Here is a 22,080-nt window from a genome sequence, read left to right on the forward strand (position 1 = left end):
TCAAGGGTTCTTGCGCACATGAACTCACCTTCACAGTTCAGCCCAGAGGCGTCCAGAGAGAACCCTCTTTGGCATTCGCAGCTGAAGCTCCCAGGAGTGTTCTGACAGATCCCCTTCGTGCCACAGAGTGAGGGCTGAGACCCACATTCGTTGTTGTCTAGTGAAGCAACAAGATGGAGGGAGAGAGTCAAGCTTCCTGGTGTGTAGTATGTGAACTCAATCTCGCTACGTGAAATAAGTGGATAGATACAAGCTCGAGCTTTCGGTATAGGGAGAAAGCATTTTAGACAAAGCTAAGTCTGAATTTATTAGCAAGAGTAGCATAAAAAGTGTGTTTTTGCAGTGACTTGAAAACAGAATGTATTTTAGAGTCACTAGAGGCGCCACTTTAGATAATATAGAATCTTTTAACATGTGCCTTCTAAAGTAAAACTTAAATATTCCAGTGTGGCTATTAGCCTTTAATCCTATTTTATCTGAGCATGTGTCACAGCAGTATGGAATATGAAACGGAGGCACTGACTACGGTACAATGTGTGATCACAGCTGTGCTGACACTGAGGGGGTCATGCTGAAGCACCACACAATGTCCCCACGGCACAAACGCATGTCCAGGCCTCCTTCCTGTGGATGCTGTTCTTGTACGGAAACGTCCCCATTACCTACAACTTCTTTAGGCCAGGCTGAGCCGTAGTTATGCACCTACCCGACATCTGCAAACTACCCCAACTCTGATGTGCCTTACCAATGCAAGCAGTGTGATGCTGGGTGAACCCAGGAGGGCATTTACAGGTGAACCCCCCCAGGGTGTTGACACAGAGGAACTGGCAGTTGTGCTGTTTGGTTTGACATTCATCAAGGTCTGAAATGACAGAGAAATCCAGGAGAATCAGGAGGGCTATCCGCTTACGCATGTGTTCTCACGCATCCACAGGAGCCGTGCATTTTCTATGGGAGCATTTGGTTTACATTTTGGCTCTGGTTTATAAAGGCACACATATGCTTAAGAGGAAGGGCTTGAGTGTGCATTATTAAATAGTCTAAGTATGGAAGGCTATCAATCAGGACAGGGTGGCTAAAAGTTTTAGGGCAAAGTTTTCTTAAAGTAAGACCTGGATGGCCAAAACATAGCAAGTTCACCCTTTTCAAAGCTAACCTGGAAAAGCAGTCCTGCTTGTACTTAATGTGGTTTAGAACACGGATGGCAACTTATTACAGGGAATATTAAATAAAAATAAAACAGAGTTTGGAAATGGAGGAAGGTTTACCAGATCTAAATGGAAACACCGTCACTAACATGAGAGAAGCAAAAAATTCGCTTCTGCTGGGCATGTGGTGCATGACCGTCAAAAAGACAGTAACAAACCCCAAACCAATGCAAAACCAACAAAACCAAACAACCATAAATTTAGAATTGACCTCTGGACTATTCTAATAGGAAACTCAAAATCTGATCTTGGTTTGAGTGAAGCTTAATTTGGAAAAAAATACATTCAAACTAAGTTCACTGCACAGTGGAAGGTATGCGTTCCACACATTTTATAAACACCATGCAGAAGTCAGGTCATGTGAACCATTTCTCTAAACGGGGTTAAGAAAATCCCAGAACTTGCTACTTTTTATGCACTCATTTCTTAATATAGGTTGGAAATGAAACCTTGCTTCACAGAGAATACAGGTAAACCATCTGCTCAATCCATTAGTGTCGTGCTTAGGATGGTTCGTATAAAATCAAACATGGTATGGCATGGAAGCCATTTTAATGATCAAATTTAGCCTGGTAATTACTTTTAATACACAAAAAGTAATGCACACACTGACTTCCCACCTTTCTACAGTAAATGCAGATGTATGTAAGACTGCTGAGAGATGAAGTCTGAGGTAGATAGCAACAAAAACTCTAATTTCTCATGGTTTGTTTCAATTCTTGCCTCAACATTTTTTAATTAAAAAGTTACCATATGAATGAATGGATTATGATATTTTCATATACGAATATTATTGTAATTTTTCTCAAATTTACCCCCATTATCTCTTCTTGTTTCTCCCTCTTGCCTCTGACCATCTCCTCAAAAGTGTTCTTCAACTTTCAAGTCAGTCATAAACATTTCCTTTTAAATTTTTAGTTTAAAAGTTTTTAAAATTAATATTTTAAGACAGCAGACAATGTAGTAGGTTTCATTATGACATTTTTACACTTCTTGAAAAAAAAAGTCTAGACTCTGTGTATGTCGGAAAACATGATATTTGCATTCCTGAGGTGGGCTTATTTTGCTTAATGTGATGACATCTAGTTCCATTCATTTTCCTTCGGTGTAATTTTGAGTTTCCCGGCTTGGAAAAAAAAAAAACCTCCATTATATGTATGTGTGTGTGTGTGTGTGTGTGTGTGTGTGTGTGTGTGTGTGAACATGTATAGACATTGTGTGTATGTGTGAACATGTGCAGACATTTTGTGTGTGTACATGTATAGACATTGTATGTGCGTGTATGTGAACATGTTCAGACATTGTGTGTGTGTACATGTACAGACATCGTGTGTGTGTGAACATGTGTAGACATTTTGTGTGTGTGCGTGTGCATGCATGCGTGTGTGTGTGTGTGTTTAATTTCTAAGGAGTGAAACAGCGTGACTTAGATTTTGAAGTCCCTCTTCCTTCTATAATGGGAGCTCTGGTACAGCTTCTGTGAAGCAGTGTTTTAACACAGGGGAAGCCTGGGTTACAACCCTGATCGCTAATGCGCAAACGTTACCGAAGAGAGAGACCAGGGCGGCGGCCACTGAGATTCCCCTCACCTTTGCACGTCTTTCCGTCCTCCTGCAGGACGTACCCCCGGGGACAGGAGCACTGGTAACTGCCCTCGGTGTTCTTGCAGATGAAGTTGCACGGTTTTGGAGACTGTGAGCATTCATCGAGGTCTGAGCGGAAGTAACACGAGCATGAGAGCCCTGGTCACAAGAAACGGCCAGCCCCTCTCCCCTCTCCACATTCTAACTTCACCCTTCTGGCTCCTCCTCTGCAACTTTCAGTGGAATCCAGCCCGAGAGAAACGATGCTTAGAGCAGTTTTCTCTAAAGTAGCAGACTGGCTTATGTGGTGATATATTGTGTACCCCAATAAAGCTTACCTGAGGATCAGAGGACAGAGCCAGCCACTAGATCAGACATAGAGAGTTCAGACAGTGGTGGCACACACCCTTAATCCTATCACCTGGGAGGCAGAGATCCATCTGGATCTCTGTGAGTTCAAGGCCACACTGGAAACAGCCAGGCAAAGGAATTCCGGACTGTAGAGAGCCCACTGACTGAGTTACCTTGTTAATCGCTCTTAGACCTGTTACCATTTTCCACTTACTTTGAAGATCAATGCATAGATTGTGGCTACATCTTGTAATGTCTAGACAACTGTCTGGGCTCAAAAAAAAATTCCTCTTCAGATCAATTAGGCTGGGATTAGACCTTGGAGGCTTCATCAGCGGACTCTCCCACCTCCAGCCGTGTGGACACTCCTAGTTCTTCTTCATTGTCTCTCCGGTGTGGGTTTAGTCTGAGCCACAGGCTCCCGTTGCAGCCTCTCATGGATGCTCTCTGAGCACTCCATACACCTAGGAGGCTCCCAACACTTTTCCCTCTTTATTTCATTTTATTTTTGGGCCCAGGTTGATGTTCCCTTGTGGTCTTTCTACACTCTGCTCTCCATTTACAGACTCTCACTATTAAGCCGTACTGAAGGTCCTTACAGGGATGAGCCACCTCTTTACCGCCAGGTCTATGACCGCCCGCAGGCCATCTCCGTTTCCTCCACAGAGCTCACTGGATGGATGCCTACTGCATGCAGAAAGCTCTTGGTTAACAACCTACTCCTGGCTACTCCCCTGTCTGCTCTCTCTACTGTGTGAGTCACATGCTTATGAAGGGTCAGTTGGTTGGTTTTTCTTAATGTTTTTACGCCAGGTACTTGTTACTAAAACAGGCAATTTAAGAGGATACAGCCGAAGCCGAGGACATACCAAGAAACTAAGAAATGTTTGAGAGACAAGGGAAAAAAAAAGGCTACTCTCCAGCCTTCTGTTTGCCACCAACATGGATCAGATGATTAAAAAAAAAAAATTAAAGAAGAAAAATATGTCGCAAAACAGCCAAAAGACGCTGTAGCGAGACTGCTCCGCAAGGAGAGAGTTTACATGATGCCCCGACTTGCTTCTTTTCATGAAAAATTATAGAAATGCATTCTGTTTCACACACACACACACACACACACACACACACACACACACACACACACACACACACCAGATTCACAAGAAAAGTCTATTTTTTTCCACCGACGAAATGCACATTTGTAAATTTTAAATTAAAATAGAAAATGTTGAAAGCACATGTGTCGATTTTTATGTTTCCCTGACTGCACAGAATTCGAGATGAACTGGACCCTGAATCCCACAGAGTTAAGGGAAAGGCAAGAACTCCATCGTTCAGAACAGCATCACCGGCAAGTGTGGCATCCTCCAGGGAGAGCCGCACAGACAAGCGCTTCTGGAGGAAGCAGGGGGTCACCAGACGGTGCGCGTGCGCAGCCTCATCTTACCTACGCAGGCCGTCCCGCTGATGTCGGTGGTGTAGCCAACCTTGCAGAAGCAGCGGAAGGTGCCCATGGTGTTGACGCACTGGCCGTTCGTGCAGAGGCTCGGCATCACCTTACACTCGTCGATGTCTGTGCAGGAAGGGAAGAGAGAGGAGAAGGAACAGGAGTCAACGTCTGCACAGTGGAGATGGCCGGAAGTGAGGAGGGACGAAGGGACTGGCGTGAGATGGCAGTGGACACCCACAGAACCTCCAGAGCCCTTTCTCACTGTTCAGGGAACGGCAACGTGGGAGGGGGAGGGGAACAAAACCAACTGAGGAGTGGGGGGAGACAAACAGGGGAGGGCTGTGCCGCAAGGCGCACGCTGGACTGTACATTTTGCGTGCTAAGTGAGAGTTACTACAAATATATATATGAAAGCTACCTCTTAGAAGCATGACTCTTCTGAAATATGTGGTAATCAACTCTATATAGACTTGGGCCTCCAGTTCCTACCGGCTTCTTTCTGTTAGCAGTCAGGCTAACAGAAATGTGAAAAAGTAATCCTATCATAATTCCATCTAAAACACTGCTGCACTTATATGTGCTCTGTGCATGAATCACAAGAACATTGTGTAATAATGCGTTATAAAGGTGTGTGTGTGTGTGTGTGTGTGTGTGTGTTTGGAAGCCAGGGGAACCCCTCCCCCCCCAAGTGGGCCAGGCTGGCTGGCCAGGGAACCTTAGGGACCCACCTGTTTTTATCTCCCTACCACTCCTGGCCTTTTAAAAATGCAGGTCCTGGGAATTTAACTCATGCCTTCAGGCTTGCAAGGCACTTGACCCAGCCAGCTCTCCCTCCAGGCCATGCTTCACAAAACTGAAGAGATCTGTTCCTTCATCAAACCCTCGGAAGACTTTATGATCCTCACTTAGCAGATGAGGAGATAGCAGCACAAGACTATGGTAACAGTAAAGACTGTCCTCCAGAAAATGGCACAGACCTACCTGATCCTAAAGGCCACGGGGGTTAGTAACCTCTGAACTACCCTCGCCTTGTTCAAAGAAATGTTGCTTACCTGAGTGTAGGTAGGGGTTCGTTCTACTTTCTGGATACTTCCACTCTAGTAAGTTGAATAGTGAGGATTACTTTTTCTCACGTTTCTTTTAAACTAATTTGGATGTATGAGAACACAATCCCCGAAGCCCCCCAGCATATCACCTCTTCCATCAGTGGCGTATCCTGGGCCATGAGGACATATCTTCTTGTACTGGGCAGTTCCGGGAAGTGGGCAGAGCTCACACTGGTGGCCCCAACCCCGGCCACCGTCACAGCAGCACTCTGACTTCGTGACGAGGTTGCGGCTGCTGGACGCCATTTGGCACATGGTCTGCAACACCTCTGCAAAGCACAGGCCCTGCCGGTTGTCTGCAACAAACACCAGGGAGACCAGAGTCAAGGTCAAGGAGCCGTCAGCCTGGTTTTCAGTGGACAGTCAGGCTCTCCTCCTCAGCCACAACCTTCAACACTGAAAGTATTCTTCTTACGTGAGCAGTCTACACTTAGTGATTGTAAGGTCTTGTTGACCTTACACCCCCATGATGCTTAGACCACCAACAGATGATTAAACTTGACAAAAGTTATACAATGTTCATTCTTTTCAATACAGTGAAAGTCATGACTGTCAGGACCCCAAAAGAAAGAAACACCACATGTATTTATTTCCTTTTAGATAAAATAATGACAGGTAAGAATTACTGAAAAACAAATTCAAGACTGTAATGAACGTGGTGCTTTATTCCATTATTTTCTACAGTGAAAGGACTGAGTACATTATAGACAGTGTATTAATGTAAGTTCAGGGGTTTCTTCTTCAGTATGGCTTAATAAGCCAAGTGTGCTAGTAAAATCATAATATGAACAGAAAACTGTATTCTTTTTAGGGCATCTTTGCTATTTCTTCAAAGACTCATAACCAGGGAAGGTCTAGATTGGAGACAACAGGACATAAAATACACTATGTTGAGTATAAAAATCTTCCTAGGATTGGAAGCAGCATGTTGATGCACCTCTGATGTCTGGCCCCATCAAGCCACTGACTGGTTGATCGCTCTTCTTTATCTGGTTCCTTCAAATTCGACCATACCCTATTAACTGAAACAGTGCCAGGAATGCCCACATTGCAGCATTGGTTTAGTGTGATGGAGTGCCCATGGGTTTTATATTTCCCCCTAGAAAATACTTTGTAGAACATTTTTCTGGACCATAATATAAAAATTAATCTCCCTTGCACTTTGGAAAGTGGCGTTTGCTTTGCATTAATATTGGCAGAGCCTACCTCACACTGCAAATATTTTCTTTTGGAATTAAGTCATTTCCTCATGTAAGCCTTACTAAAGTCACATTTTCCACGGAGCTTAATTAATCGTAATTTTGGAAAGACTATTTCAGGTTGTTATTTACATTACATGTGCATGTATGACAGGCATATAAATATATCATTTTAATAGACGTATACCCGTGGGCAGAGGCATGGAGAGTACTGTGCTTAGGAGGCTCACCAGGCAAGAATACATGTGCAGAGCTCTCCTCTGATGACATCATAAACATGTTTTGCTTACCAAAGAAAATATTCCTATACTCGCTTACCGAGGCATTCGGTGCCTGAGGAGCTTGACTGGAATCCTTCATTGCACTCACATCTGTAGCTCCCAATGATGTTAACACAACGTCCATTTTCACAGATACCTGGCTTGGTTCTGCATTCATTTTCATCTTCATAGAAAAAAATAATATGAGCAATGAGCGGCTTGTAAAACCACACATTGTTTTTTAACCTATCTTCCAGTGGTTACATCTTACTTAAAATTCCTTGACAACATACCAGTAAGATGGGATACAACACATCCCATATGACTACGGCATATGACTATGGCACCCCCTGTACCTCGTCCATCGAGAGGGTTCCTTTTGTAAGGTTACCTTCCTGACCCTACCCCTGTGGAAGAGGGATGGCGTTCTCACAGAGTCACAAGGGAAGGGAGGGCTCTTCCCTGAGACACCGGACCAGCAGGGAAGAATTCTGTGGGAGGGGGACTGAAGTCACGCGGAAGAGGGATGCTCTGTTGAGATGGTGGTAACCAGGGATGAAAGCTTTTTGCGTGAAACCACAGGGCCAGCTGTGGTCTCTGAGGGCAGTTGATGGGACAGAGAATATAGGGAGCAGTGCTCTTTGGCTTGGCAACAGATAGGTAACAAAGACAAACCCAAACTTATTTATAGAAGTTCCCGATATCCTTACTCCGTTTGTACGGCATTTTGTCAATTTACTGGATGATTTCTCAAAGCTGTTTTCAACATAAGGGAGCTCACTCACGACAACTTCATCTTTTTGATAAATTGCTTCTTTTATACATTTTAGTTTTTTCAGTCTTCAGTTTTCTGACATCTTTTTTTTTTGTGTGTGTGTTTTCTTTTTATTAACATTTGCCTTGAATAACTTTCCCATCTCTTTATTTTCAAAACATCATCTCACTCTTTGATTTAGGTAGGTTTCTTACAAAAAAAAAAAAAAAAACAACAAAAAAAACATTTAGCTGAACTTAAAAAGGGTTGTAAAAATGCATTTGCCTTTCATCTAGCAATTGAAACCATTTACACTTACGATTGTACTCTTACCTGCCATTTCATATGTTTCAAATTATTTCATATTTACTATGCTGTTGCTCCATCCTCTTAACATCTATCAAGTCAATCTACTTTTTATGCTTTCCTTGCATCTCCAACCCAGGTTTGGAAATTACCATGTTCTTGCCACTCTTCTAAGCAGCGGCCTTTAAATGATTTTTAAAATGTTCCTTTCTTGATTTTCTGCCAGCGTCAAGTAGAACTTTGCATCCTTTTGATACTATATATTGGATCTAGCACCCTGTGCGTGCTAGGTAAACATTCTACTGCTGGGCTATTGTCTCTAGGCCCCTTTATATTTTGAGACGAAGTCTTACTAAATTGCCCAGACTGGCTTAACCTGACTCTGTAGTCTAGGATGGATTTGAACTTGCCATCTTCTTGCCTCAGCCTTCTCAGGTCCTACCCCAATGGTGGGATCTGTTCCAAAGTTTTAAACCAGAACTTTGCAAGCTTGTGAGAGGCTGTGTTACTACATACATGTAATGGCTGTCTCTTGGATTAGATTATATAGTTTGTTAACTAGTTAAAAGAGGACACGTGAATATGAAATAAATTCCCAAACAGACTTTTGACGATGCCTTATTTTGATTGTTCTTAAACTCATTGAGTTTAAAATTTTAGTTCAAGATTATTTCACTTTGAAGAGAATCTAGGTTTTTTTTTTTTTTTCTGGAAGAGCTGAGTATTTTCATTTTGTTTTAGTCTTTTGAAACTCACAATGATGCAAATTTATGTAGATATTCAGTTTTAGGGAAAAAACCCTTATGGAAATTTTAAAGTACCGACAAAAATGATGAGCTAAATTATGAATTTTGCATGTTTTAGTTTGTTGTTTCTAGAATCTGAGGGCTCAGGTCTGCCATCCTAGAACTGATCCTTTCTTTCATGCTGTGACTTCTCTCTCTCTCCATATATATATATATATATATATATATATATATATATATATATATATACACATTTTTTTTTGAGACAAGGTTTCTCCGTGTAGCCCTGGCTGTCCCAGAACTTGCTCTGTAGACCACACTGGCCTTGAACTCAGATCTGCCTGCCTCTGTCTCCCCCACCCCCGCCCCCCAGCCTTCCCCCTTTGTACTCTCCTTCCCTTGGTCCCTTGGTGCTGGAATCAAAGGCGTGTGCTGCCACCACCCAGCTTAATGTATTTATATTGATTTATAATTTAACAGCAGAAATTAATTTCTTCAGTAAAGCTTTAGCTGGATGGACTGCCTAACCTAAGCTCTGATATTTGATGGGCCTCAAGTTCTACTGTTACTTTACTTTACTTCCACTGGTAATGAGAATTAAAAAAAAAAAAAAAACAAAGAAAGAAAGGGCAAAAACCCAAATTCTCCACCGCTGCCAGACTCTGCAGCTTTCATAAAGTGTGTCTTAGTATGGCGCTCCATCACCCAGGGCGTTTTGATTCTCAACATCCACTGTCTCTCCTTGGACAGTTTCTGCACCAACTACTCCCATTTCCGTGCCCATGACTCTCCCTGTACTCATGCCCTCTTCCCATTCTGTGGCTAGCCTGTAGCAGTACCACCCAGAGGGGTGCGACGCTCCAGACAGTGCTCAATTCATTCATGAGTCTGGGCACCATGGAACTTGGGACTTCTGGGGACCATCCTGCTACATCATGAGTCTGGGCACCATGGAACTTGGGACTTCTGGGGACCATCCCACTACATCATGAGTCTGGGCACCATGGAACTTGGGACTTCTGGGGACCATCCCACTACATCATGAGTCTGGGCACCATGGAACTTGGGACTTCTGGGGACCATCCCTCTACATCATGAGTCTGGGCACCACGGAACTTGGGACTTCTGGGGACCATCCCACTACATCATGAGTCTGGGCACCACGGAACTTGGGACTTCTGGGGACCATCCCTCTACAGCCCCTACAGTGTCTATGCAGCCGCAGTACTGAGAAGGGTATGTGACTGTCCTTCTTGGGACTGCCTTGGGCTTCACTCTCAGCTTTTTCTCCCTTTCCACAAGACGAGGCCTTCGCTGTGTTCCAAGGCCAGCCCTTCCTTTTGTCTTCCAAAAGATCTCACCGTTCTCCCTTCTTAGGAAAAATCACACCCAGTAACTTCTACCTCGAAAACCCAAACCGGAACGCAACACTTCCCAGTCGCACCTGACGACTGCGGTTACGTCACACCGTCACATTCTCTATGGGGGAGGGACAAAAGCAGGAATATAGGTGAGAGGTTGTAGGAACAGGTTCATCTTTGGTAATATATTGTGTACCCTAATAAAGGTTACGTCACACCGTCACATTCTCTATGGGGGAGGGACAAAAGCGGAAGGAAGGCTTCTGTAACGGCCCATCCCGCTTCCGCAACTCCGATTCTTCGCTTTGCACCCCTGCTCTGTCTCCCTCCACTGACACTTCCTGAAAGGCCACCAAATCCATCTGTCACGTTGCTGTCTGCATCTGACTCTGCCGCTCCGTAACACCTGGCAAAACGGACTCCCTGACTACCTACCCAATGACCAGCTCTCCATATTCTCAGGACAGCACGGCACCCCACAGGGTCTCCTTTCCTGCTGGCCACTCTGTTTCCATTTTCCCATGGGTTTTCAGCTGCCCTAAACAGTGGAGTTCCCAGAGCTCAGTTGCTGCCCCTTCCCTTCCCTATGACCCCCTTCCCGGTGTCCATGCCAATTCCACTTAAATAATACGTATGTCAGCAATTTAAACCTCTGCCTCATGAATGTTTGTATGTGTAATAATACCAGCGGGATGTGAAATATATCCACCTACCTCTGCCTCCTGAGTGCTGGGATTAAAGGTATGCACCATCACGCTCGGCTAGTTTTCCTTTTTAAAAGGAATTTTATTTATAAACATATTGTGGCTACCTGTCTTCCACCTTCCACTTAATCATTTTATTGACCATTCTATATCCACATTTCTAATTGTATTTTCTGTCATTTCTATTTTGTGAATGCACACACACACACACACACACACACACACACACACACACGTCTTCGAGCACGTGCCGATGTGCGTAGACTGGAGGTCACCATGGGAATCTCCCTGTTTTGTGCTCTCTTTAGTTTTTGAGACAGATCTCTCACTAAACCTAGCTCCCACCGTTTTGGCCAGTCTGGCTAGTCAGCACATCCCAAGAACCCTGCTTCTCCCTCTCTAGTGCTGGGATTCCCGGTGCCGACTGCAGAGCCAGACTCCACATGGGTGCTGACTCAGGTCCTATGCTACACAGTCCGCACTCCATCTCGACCAACCTTGCCATCTTCCCAGCCCTTCGTTTCTACTCTGCTACTTCCAAAGTGATGTTTGACTCCCGTAACAGGTGCATTTCTTTTCTGAGCTTTGCTAGATTACCATTACATTGTCGTTTCCTTTCCATTTTAGTAGCTTTTAAAACGTTTGTGTCTTTAACAGTCTTTCTCACAGATGGCTGAAGTGATTTTTTTTCTAAATCGTTTTCTCTCTCCTGTTGTCTTGAGTTTATTCCTTATCTTGCTCCCTCTCTCCCCTCTACTCTGCACACGTGACCTGCATATTTGTGTAAACTGTTTGGCCTTGAATAGGTTTTCTGCAGTTTGACTTTATTTATTTACTTGTTGAAAAAAGTAGCCCAGCAGGTCACTGTGGGAAAGCCGGCATAATCTGTGGTTTCTGTGCACCTATTTCCTTATGAACATCTTCAACAAGTCTGTCATGCCTTGTGTCCCTGGGGCACTGCGCTGTGTCAGATGATCATTGCCGTCTGGGTCACACTGTGCACAAAACCTTAGGCTCTCTAGTGACTGCTTTGTCCCTCTGCCCTTGGACTGGTCTCTAGAAAGCTCCACATCTAGACCAGCCTGTTGACAATTAACAGCATGGTGCCAGCCTATCTCTCACATCCGCCTTTCCCCGAGACGCAGGGTAGAACAACGGAGCCTCCGGAAAAAGGCTCCCACGTCTCTCATTCACTGTGGCCCTGATCTGCTAATCAAGCTTTTGAAAACTGAGATGGTTGGCTAAAGTCTGCAGGAGAACGTGTCACCAGACACCCGTGTTGTGTTTGGAACCTGACACTGTCTAACAGCACCCTTTGAAGTCTGCGGTGACTGGGTCTTTGTTTAAGTCAAGAGAGTCCAGCACTCATCTTCTCCCACGACATTTCGAAAGTCATCAAGGTTGAGAAGGACTTATCTTTATTCCATCATCTTTAACATAAACTGCCTTCTCCTAAATTTACAGTCTCAGATGCTTATGAATCCGTTTTCAATCAAATGTAATGATCTTGGTATATTTTTTCTATTTATTAGATTTCGGAATTTGTGATTTGTTCAATTTGTTCAATATTGATTATAATATATTGCAGGATCAAGTTTCCACCTCTGGTTAATTTTATAGTTTTCTTTCTATTTTTTTTCTATGTCCTACACAATGTCCTCAGTTTGCCATGTTTTATATATTTTTTTTTTTTTTTTTTTTTTTTGGTTTTTCGAGACAGGGTTTCTCTGTGTAGCTTTGCGCCTTTCCTGGAGCTCACTTGGTAGCCCAGGCTGGCCTCGAACTCACAGAGATCCACCTGGCTCTGCCTCCCGAGTGCTGGGATTAAAGGCGTGCGCCACCAACGCCCGGCATGTTTTATATTTTTATTACAACTGACTTTTTTTTTGAGAAATTTTCTTGGACTCCAAGGTCATGCACGTACATTTTTCATTTTTCAAATGACTTTATTTTCCACCCTGAATTTTGCAAATGCTTTTTATTTTTATAATATTATGTTATTTGAATGGGATTTCTAATCGCAAAATCATACCGCCTGCATCAAATGGACTTTTCCCTAGTGTTTTTCTGGTGGTCCAAAAAGCTTTTGTCTACTGTTCCACTACCAGCGTGCTATAATGAAAAGCTTGAGGGTTTGATAAACTTCAAAACCTGATTCTTATGACGTAGCCCAAGCTGGCTTTGAACACGTGGTCAAAGCACTAGTGCCATAAGCTTGAGCCACTATGCCAGGCCTTGGGGCTTACATCTTTTATTGTGTATTTTAACCACAAGAAGTACAGAATTTTCCCAAAATGCTGCCCATCAACAAGATTATAAAATATTAAGATTAGAGGAGATTGCCTTTCTTCCCACACCCCCCAAAAAGAAAATGAGGGACTAAGAATGAAACCCTTTTTGGAGTTATTCAGCTCATTTGCAACAGTTTTATGGGAAGGCTCATCCTGGTGTCTAGACCCTGGCCCCCAGGAAACAGACAGATAAATGGACTGGCATTATAATGAGAGAGCCTGACAGTGATAAAGAATGGGAAATTTCCATGTCAATAAAGCAAAACATATTTCTATCCAGATAGAATTAGACTAATAGCTTACAGTCTGACTTAAAACAATGAAAAAGTGTCTCAGGTGCAGTAATCAGGACGGTTATTGCCTCCTTCCCACATGTTAGAATTAGGTCATGTGCTAGATTTGAGGAACACATGTTTTGCCTTAGAAGACTAGGTTAATCCCCTGAATGGATGGATCTTGGATAATAGTGATTTTGAAACAGCCACGGAATAATTAAACACTTAATGTAGGACTTAAAAACAAAACAAACAAACAAAAACCCTAACTGTCATTAAAAAAAAGTTTGTTAAATCACAAGACATTGCACGCCGTAGTGTGGATACTCAATGTTCCCTAAAGGCTGATATGCTGAAGGTTAGCTACCATGCGGTACTAGTGGGTTGTAGTGAAACCTTGAGGAGGTGGAGGTGCCAGGGTCAAGGAAGACTTTTTCCCTACAGGGACTATAAGACACCAGTCCCTGCCTCATTTCTTTGGCCTGGATTTTGTGGTCTTGATGAGTACTTTTCCTCTTGTGACGTAATTCTTGGATGTAAGTTCAAAGTGTGGGGCCATCAGTCAGGGTCTAGAACATCTATAGCTACGAACCAAAACACTCTTTTTATCTTTAGACATAATCTCAAACATCTTGTTGCCATGACAGAAAGAGACAATGCATATATGTTAGAAATTCATGCAGAATTAAGTAGGGAGCTGCATTTCTATAGGAATTCACTCTTGTCAAAATCAAATATCCGATAGAGATAAAGTCACTCTAGCTTATTAACCTTTAATCTACATATCTTTTTTTTGATGGTTAATTCCTGAATCACGATTTCTCTTTTTAAAACTTATCCTATGTATTCATTTGATTGCAGAAAACATATGACTTTCAATTTCCCATAAAGTGACATGTTATTTTATATTGCTTCATTCTGTGTGTTTATGGTTATCTCAGTATCTATGTACATACATTTATCATACTCATTTTAACAGCTATGTATTTTCTAGCATGGAATATGCCAAATGGATTTATCTATGTATCCATGATGCATATATTGGTGGTTTCATTCATTTTTTTTTTTTGTTAGTACAAACAGTACCATGTTCTACATCCTGTATCTCTTTCCCTGGGGTAGCTTCATTTTTTTTTAAAAAACTGAACTTTACTGAGGTATAATTTGCATGCCATAAAATTTGTCAGTATACAATTCAATGGTTTTTGGTCAATTACGGGCTGGTGGAACATTCACCACAATGTAGTCTTCTAACATTTCCATCCCCAAAAGGCATCCCTGGTGTCCACTGGCAGCGTCTCTCTGTTCTAACTTTGAACAACTGTGTGTAGATTCATTCTTAAGAATTCTTATTCTTTATTTTGGTCTTCTTTTTGCAGGAATGGGAAATTATTAATAATGATTGTTTCTCTAAAAATAACTCAGTTGCTCTAGGTAGCGGAGGTTGGTAAGGGAGTAGCGGTTCTCAGTTACACAGTCCCTGTTCTCAGGGAGGAGAAAGCTCGTGCAGGGGGCTGCTGTGGCTCAGGGGCCCAGATAGCACTTTAGGAAAGAAGGACATGGATAATGCATGCTTGCACAAGGCAAGACTCGCACGTGTCACGAAGTCATACCTCTATGCCCCGCCCCCTTAAATGTGAATGCACTGAGGCTCAAACATGATGAGCGACCAGGGGAGAGGTAATGTTGCTGCTGGACTGCCCCTTAAGTGCTCCCGTCACTCATGGGAGGACACAGGGGTGAGACTGTTAACCTCAAAGCTTTCATTTCGCTTCAGGAGCAGAGGTATTTGACGGATGTTTTCTATACTTCAAAGTTTGATGTTTTAGACTCACAGAAGCTCACACACAATAAGTGGACACAATTCCCAGCAGCATAAACCACCACTGCACGCTCCAGAGCCTCATAGGCTGCCTTGGACCCTGAGATGGTCAACACTGGCCTAGGCACAACCTGGAAAAGATCTGGCTTCCATTTAGTTTATCTGGGAAGGGGTGTTAGATCTGGCTTGGAGCAAGAGTGCCACTCACACAGAGAGTGTCCTTGGGAGCTTACCTACACAGCCCTCTCCATCGGGCCTGCGGGCCATGCCAGGGGGGCAGATGCACATGAAGGTGCCAATCAGATTCTTACACATCATGCCTCGAGATTCACAGTCGTGTAGCCCTTCGGCACATTCATCCAGATCTAGAAGACATTTGTTAAAATAGGTATCAAAAGGAAAAAAAAAGTAGAAATAGCACATTCTGTTTAGTGGGCTATATGTTAGTAATTTTCAGTCATTATTTCTGGTCTTCTGATCCTTATCATGCTGTCATTTGGTATGACAGAGGAAGAAGTAGCCCAGTCTTCTGAACAGCTGGCTCTAGGCCAGATGTATTACACTCTCAGGACTGGTCCTTACAGTGAGTTCTGGGAAGGGTAACCTTTGCTTTCAGTAAGAGGCCAAGGGTATGAAAACAATGGGGTGCTAAGCCACCTCATCCGTAGACTTTTAAGTATACCGTTATCCAGGTAAGTGAATGAACGGCAAAGCTGCCACATTTCTTCCTGCCATGCCATGGAAGAAAACTGCTCAGAAGAAGACAATGACCAAAGTATGATACATCCCAATGGGGCAAGTCAAGACAATGATCAAAGTATGATACATCCCAATGGGGCAAGTCAAGACAATGACCAAAGTATGATACATCCCAATGGGGCAAGTCAAGACAATGATCAAAGTATGATACATCCCAATGGGGCAAGTCAAGACAATGATCAAAGTATGATACATCCCAATGGGGCAAGTCAAGACAATGACCAAAGTATGATACATCCCAATGGGGCAAATCAAGACAATGACCAAAGTATGATACATCCCAATGGGGCAAGTCAAGACAATGACCAAAGTATAATACATCCCAATGGGGCAAGTCAAGACAATGACCAAAGTATGATACATCCCAATGGGGCAAGTCAAGACAATGACCAAAGTATAATACATCCCAATGGGGCACGTCAAGACAACGACCGAAGTATGATACATCCCAATGGGGCAAGTCAAGACAATGACCAAAATATGATACATCCCAATGGGGCAAGTCAAGACAATGACCAAAGTATGATACATCCCAATGGGGCAAGTCAAGACAATGACCAAAGTATGATACATCCCAATGGGGCACGTCAAGCCGCGGCTCTTCCCTTACCTTTACACATCTTTTGGTCTTCCCTGAGTGCATAGCCAACTGGGCACGTGCATTCATAAGATCCGAAAGTGTTCATGCAGCGGAAGGCACACAGCAGTGGGTTCTGGGCGCATTCATTGATATCTGATCAAAGAAATGGGCACGAGCTCAGGGGGAGACTCTTCATGATATCTGCTCCCTCCCCCCTCCCTCCCCAAATCGTTTCTTTACAGAAACACTAGTGTGTTTACTTGCAGATCATATAGGAAGCAACAAGGTAATAAAACTTTCACTTCCGGTATATAAAACACAGTACCTAGCAAACTCCTCTTCCAGCAAGATAACAGCCTAGGCTGGGAGAACTGCAAAGGGTCCCCAGAGTTTGAGTGATGAGTGAAAACTCAGAGCTGAGAACCCGCAGGAACTAACATTAATCACCATGTTGGCTAACCTCCCTCCCTCTTCCTTTCCTCCAGTCTACCGGACAGGTGACCATTATCCTGGCAGTGGCAGTCTAAGAGCTAAATCTCAACTTCTTAATATCCTTTCCAGGGGGCAGGACCTTGAGGCCACCATGGTGCTAAAGGCTGAACGGAATTCTGGAAAGGAGTGCCAGAAAAGAGAAGTGATATACTTTCTTCCTTTCCATGCACGCGGCCTAGGCTGTTGACTGTGCCACGCATGCGTGGGACAAAACTCAGAGGCTAGCTTCTTGGTTCCAAGAGTTGAACTGAAATCTGAGCCTTTACAAGCCGGAACCAGGCTGCCCCTTCTGCCTACACCAGTTAATTCTGCTAAGACAAAAAAGCATCAACATTCCTCAAAGGAAGGTAACCGAGCCCAGAATGTATCATTCCCAGTATCTAGAGTAGAAACTGAAAAATTAAGCAATACATTGAAAAGCCACGAAATGGGGCAAATGTAACCAGATCTTAAAGAAGGGAAAAAACACAGATGCCAGCCCTGAGCCACTCAGGTGCTGCTGCCAACAGACGAGTGTGGAGGACAGTGACAGAGACCGCTGCATGAGGTAAAGGACAATGTACTCGTGAAGAAGAGTATAAACAGAAGAAGAACACGGTGACTCAAGATGGCAATAATTCTCTACAACACGTCCCGCATATCGGAGGAAGATAACAGGCTGTCCCCAAGGCAGCATGACTTGCCTTCGCAGTTCATCATGGGTCCTGGCTCGAAGCCTTCGTTGCAGTTGCACTCGAAGCTTCCGATCACGTTGGTGCACGTTCCATTCCCACAGGGGTTGCCAATAGAACACTCGTCAGTGTCTGGAAAACGAGGGAAGGGGTACGGGGTCCCACACACATTCCAAGGATCTGAAGAAAGCACAGCGACCCTCCACCCCCGGCCTTGGCCAGCCTTTATGTGTATAGAGGATCTCAAAGGTCACTGTGCAAGGCTCTGACTCCCAGAGGATAATGCTTTCTGCAATGGTTGCAAATCCAGAGGCTGTATGTGGATGTCTGCCTCAAGAAGAAATGTGCAAAGACATGAAATAAAATGAACAATTCTCCTAGTTAGGCTTTTTTCAATTGAATAAATTTTTTTGCTTGTTTTTAATGCTAGGGACCAAACCCAGGCCTTGTGCACACAAGGCATATATAATCTATCATTGGACGACATCCCAGGACCTTCGAGTTGGTACATTTGGTTAAAGGTGGAGATACCAGAGAAACTCCATTTTCTCTTGAACCAAGCTGCATGGGAAAATGCAGAAGTAAAGGTACTGTTATTCGCTCATCTTGGATTTCTAAATCTTAGCACCAACACCACCGAGGCTGCTCGAGCACCCTTTGGGCTCACAGGAGAATAAAACAGGGCTTTCAAACTCCATCAACTAGAGCCAATACTCACCCACGCACCGGACTCCAGTATAATCCAGGTTGTAGCCCATTGGACATTCACAACGGAAAGATCCATCGGTGTTGATGCACTGACCGTTTGAGCAAATGCCTGGGCTCTCAAGACACTCATTGACATCTAAAATATAAAAATGCCCATAAACTTCCTCATAATAAAAGATATGCTAATACAGCCACATCTACTAAACACACATCTAACATGAATGGAATATAAATCTCTCTTTTGTTAGAAAAATAGATATTTCACACATAAGTACAGTCATATGATACACACATATAATACATGGTCCATAAACTATTACATACATACTTTAAATATAATACACTATCGGACATACTAAAATTAGCATGATTTATAAAACAAATGAAAAAATCCACCTATTTGTCAAAGCTCACCTTCTCGTGTATCATGAAGACTAGGGACTGTCCCATGGCCATATGGACACAGATCCTGGAATGCAACTACAAAGAAACAGGTTTTCCATTACTGAAGCGCCTCATTTTAAGAACCAGTTAACACTGTACAAATTCATCTTTAACACTTTTCCTCTATTTTCTTTTCTTTTCTTTTTTCCTGGTCTGCTGTTTGGAAACAGAGTCTGAAACTTGCTACATAGACCAGGCTGGCCTTGTACTCAGAGACTGGCCTGCTTTCTGCCTCCTGAGTGCTGGGAGTAAAGGTGCACACCACTGCACCTGGCCATGTGGCTGTGACTTATTTTTAAAACCAACACTGAGCTTCTCCTAGGAAGTCCAAAAAGGTCCCTGTCCTTTACACACAGAAGCCACCCCTAAGATAAGGATCCACTGCAGGTTGATCTTGCTGGGAATTAAACTCTACAATTCACTGGTGCTGATGGGAAACTGTTGGGCCAAGGTGCTGATTTCACTTCTCAGAATTTGATGTAATCGTCTGAGAATCACAGCCCATGATACTACAGCAACATAGGATTTTACTTATCGCTGTGCATTTATTTTTGGTGGTAGGGATCAAACTCCCAGCCTTGTAGGCGTTAGGCCTATGTTCTCTCGCCAAGATATGCGTCTGCACCCCCAACTTGGGACTTGTGGCATCATGTGACGTTTAATTTCCACCCTCTTCTGGCATCTTCTGCCCCTGCCTCTGCGGTTCAGTCTTCAGAACACAAGTGATGCCAATGCTTTGGAAGGAAAGGTAAGTGGGCAATCTCAGAGTACATGCTGCATGTGTGTAAACGCTGGCGGAGGTCTCGCCAAGCAGCGGCTTCTGGAACAATGGACAGCTCTATCTGAAGGTATAACCTTGCCCTCCACGTAGTCACAGGAGGGTTCTCTCTGCCGTTATTCTCACCTTCATCGTCTTTGGGGCACAGCTCACACGGGTCCCCCCATCCCTCGCCTGGCATCTTACTGCAACAGCACTTCGCTTTGGTGGTGTTGAAGGCCTTGGGGACAGAACACTTTCCGTTTTCGAAGTTGGTGAAGCAGAAACTCTGACGCGTATCTAATCAGGGAAGCAAACAGCGCAAGCTCCTCACTGCTCTCGAAACAGACGGATACAACTGGTTCTGACGGACCATTTCTCACGATCAGGACACAAGGCAGGGGCTACATCAGTAAGTAGTTAAGACACAGGCCTGGACCGTCTCCACGGGTCATATTCATTTGCTAGTTTAAATTGATCTTCATATAAAATGTTATTATATCTAAAGTATTTTTACGATGTGTTTAGGGATTTGTAAAATCAGCCTTAGTTGGGAAAATATCCCCACAGTCTCCTTTTTTTTTCCCCCTTCACTGTCACATTAACGCTGTCCAAAAACAACGAATTTAAGTTTCAGTAAGTTAAACGTTGCCTGAGGCAACTCGTGTACTGATAAATAACAACCCATGCCAGCAGCAAAATGAAAATGGTAAACCAAGACAATTTCTCTTGTAGCCTAAAATCTAAACATATGTCCAAACAATGTTAACAGAGTGTTCTAAAAGCTGTCCATTTGAGACACTCTCGATAAGCCTATGTTGTACTTGCAGACAGTCTATTGCTAATAGACAAATATTTTATGTAATGAAGCCCTGGCATGATGTTTGACTGTCCGTGTTCAAACCGTCTAGAGGAGAGTCGTGACGGAGAAGTCAACGCCACAGCTTACCGAAGCATCTCCGTCCATTATCAGACAGGACAAAGCCAGGGGGGCAGATGCATTGGAAGCCCCCTGGGGTGTTGGTGCAGGAACCAAAGAGGCAAATGTTGGGGTCTTCGTCACATTCATTTATATCTGCAGAACAGCAGAGTTTGTTAGTCAAACCAATGTTCTTTTCGATAGCTGAAAATATCTACTTGTCCATACGGCCAACAGCCATTAGTCAATGGATATTTAATAAGGGAGTTAGAGATGATGCTGTGTGCATAGCCAATTTACTCTTTTAAGATAAATTCTTCTTCTTAAAGGTGAAAGATTTCAGCCAGCTATATGCCAGAGCTTCCCACGTCCACCTCCTCCAAGTCCTGACCCTGGATCATTAGGAGTGAGGTTCACTTGCCTACGTGATGTGACCAACTTACATGACTCAAGGATCCAGGGTGCTCAGACGGCTTCTACTCATGGGCCCCCTCCCAAATGCTTCTTTTGGAAATCCACTAGGGGATACCGCTGGCTTTTTAATGCCTGTACACAATTAGCATGTAGCCTAATATCCTGCTCCTTAGCACCTTTTACCCACCCTCAGTTGGCATCCAATTACTTTACACCTCTTCGCCAGCTTTCAGAGGAAGATAATAGTTGCACAACAAACAGGGTTTAAAGAAAGGCAATATAAAAGAAATGAAATCACAGACGCAGGTGCTTCCAATAAGGCAGAGGTTGCTAGGATGCTACAGTGCCTGAAAACATCTGTAATTCTATTCCCATACGGCTCTCTATCGTGTGGCTGATGTGATCACTCCAGACAAGGATGGGCTGTGGACACAATGAAGAACTACAGTTGATTGTGCATAATGATGGCTCAGTGGGTAGACATGCTCATTGTGCAAGCATGAAGACCTATCTTTAAATCCCCAGACCATATGTTAAAAGCCGGGGTTGGTCACATGTGCCTGTAGCCCCCCGCCCTGGGAAGCAGAGACAGAGGGTCAGGTCCCTGTGGCTTGCTGCCTGCCAGGCTCACTCCAGGTTCAGTGAGAGACTGTCTCAAAGGAACAAGGGGAATGACATCTATACATACATACATGTACACAAACACCATATACACCACACACATACACAAGTATACTATGCACACACATAACACACACATACTTCCCACCATGTACACATATACTACACACACATATATCTACCCAAATTAGACACAACATATATACACCACACACATATATCTCCTCCACCACACACATACACACACACACACATACATACACACAGATTCTAACACACATACATCACATGCACATATA

The 22,080-nt window shown here is 43.6% G+C and overlaps 1 protein-coding gene across 1 annotated transcript in view; it reads right to left on the reverse strand.

Annotated features, from left to right (window-relative positions):
* The window catches only part of Fbn2 (fibrillin 2), a 214,223-nt gene that overhangs the window by 12,588 nt on the left and 179,555 nt on the right, over positions 1-22,080 (reverse strand). Inside the window, exons 49-61 of the mRNA XM_076555290.1 lie at positions 20,777-20,902; positions 19,975-20,127; positions 19,041-19,106; positions 18,637-18,762; positions 17,931-18,050; positions 16,786-16,908; positions 15,650-15,781; positions 7,216-7,341; positions 5,788-5,994; positions 4,590-4,715; positions 2,798-2,920; positions 746-862; positions 29-157 (exon numbers count right to left, since the gene is read on the reverse strand). Of these exons, the coding sequence (XP_076411405.1) occupies positions 29-157; positions 746-862; positions 2,798-2,920; positions 4,590-4,715; positions 5,788-5,994; positions 7,216-7,341; positions 15,650-15,781; positions 16,786-16,908; positions 17,931-18,050; positions 18,637-18,762; positions 19,041-19,106; positions 19,975-20,127; positions 20,777-20,902 (1,674 nt within the window). The remainder of the gene's footprint in view (positions 1-28; positions 158-745; positions 863-2,797; positions 2,921-4,589; positions 4,716-5,787; positions 5,995-7,215; positions 7,342-15,649; positions 15,782-16,785; positions 16,909-17,930; positions 18,051-18,636; positions 18,763-19,040; positions 19,107-19,974; positions 20,128-20,776; positions 20,903-22,080) is intronic.

The sequence above is a fragment of the Peromyscus maniculatus genome, chromosome 19 (assembly GCF_049852395.1).
Source record: "Peromyscus maniculatus bairdii isolate BWxNUB_F1_BW_parent chromosome 19, HU_Pman_BW_mat_3.1, whole genome shotgun sequence".
In the NCBI taxonomy this organism is placed as follows: domain Eukaryota; kingdom Metazoa; phylum Chordata; class Mammalia; order Rodentia; family Cricetidae; genus Peromyscus; species Peromyscus maniculatus.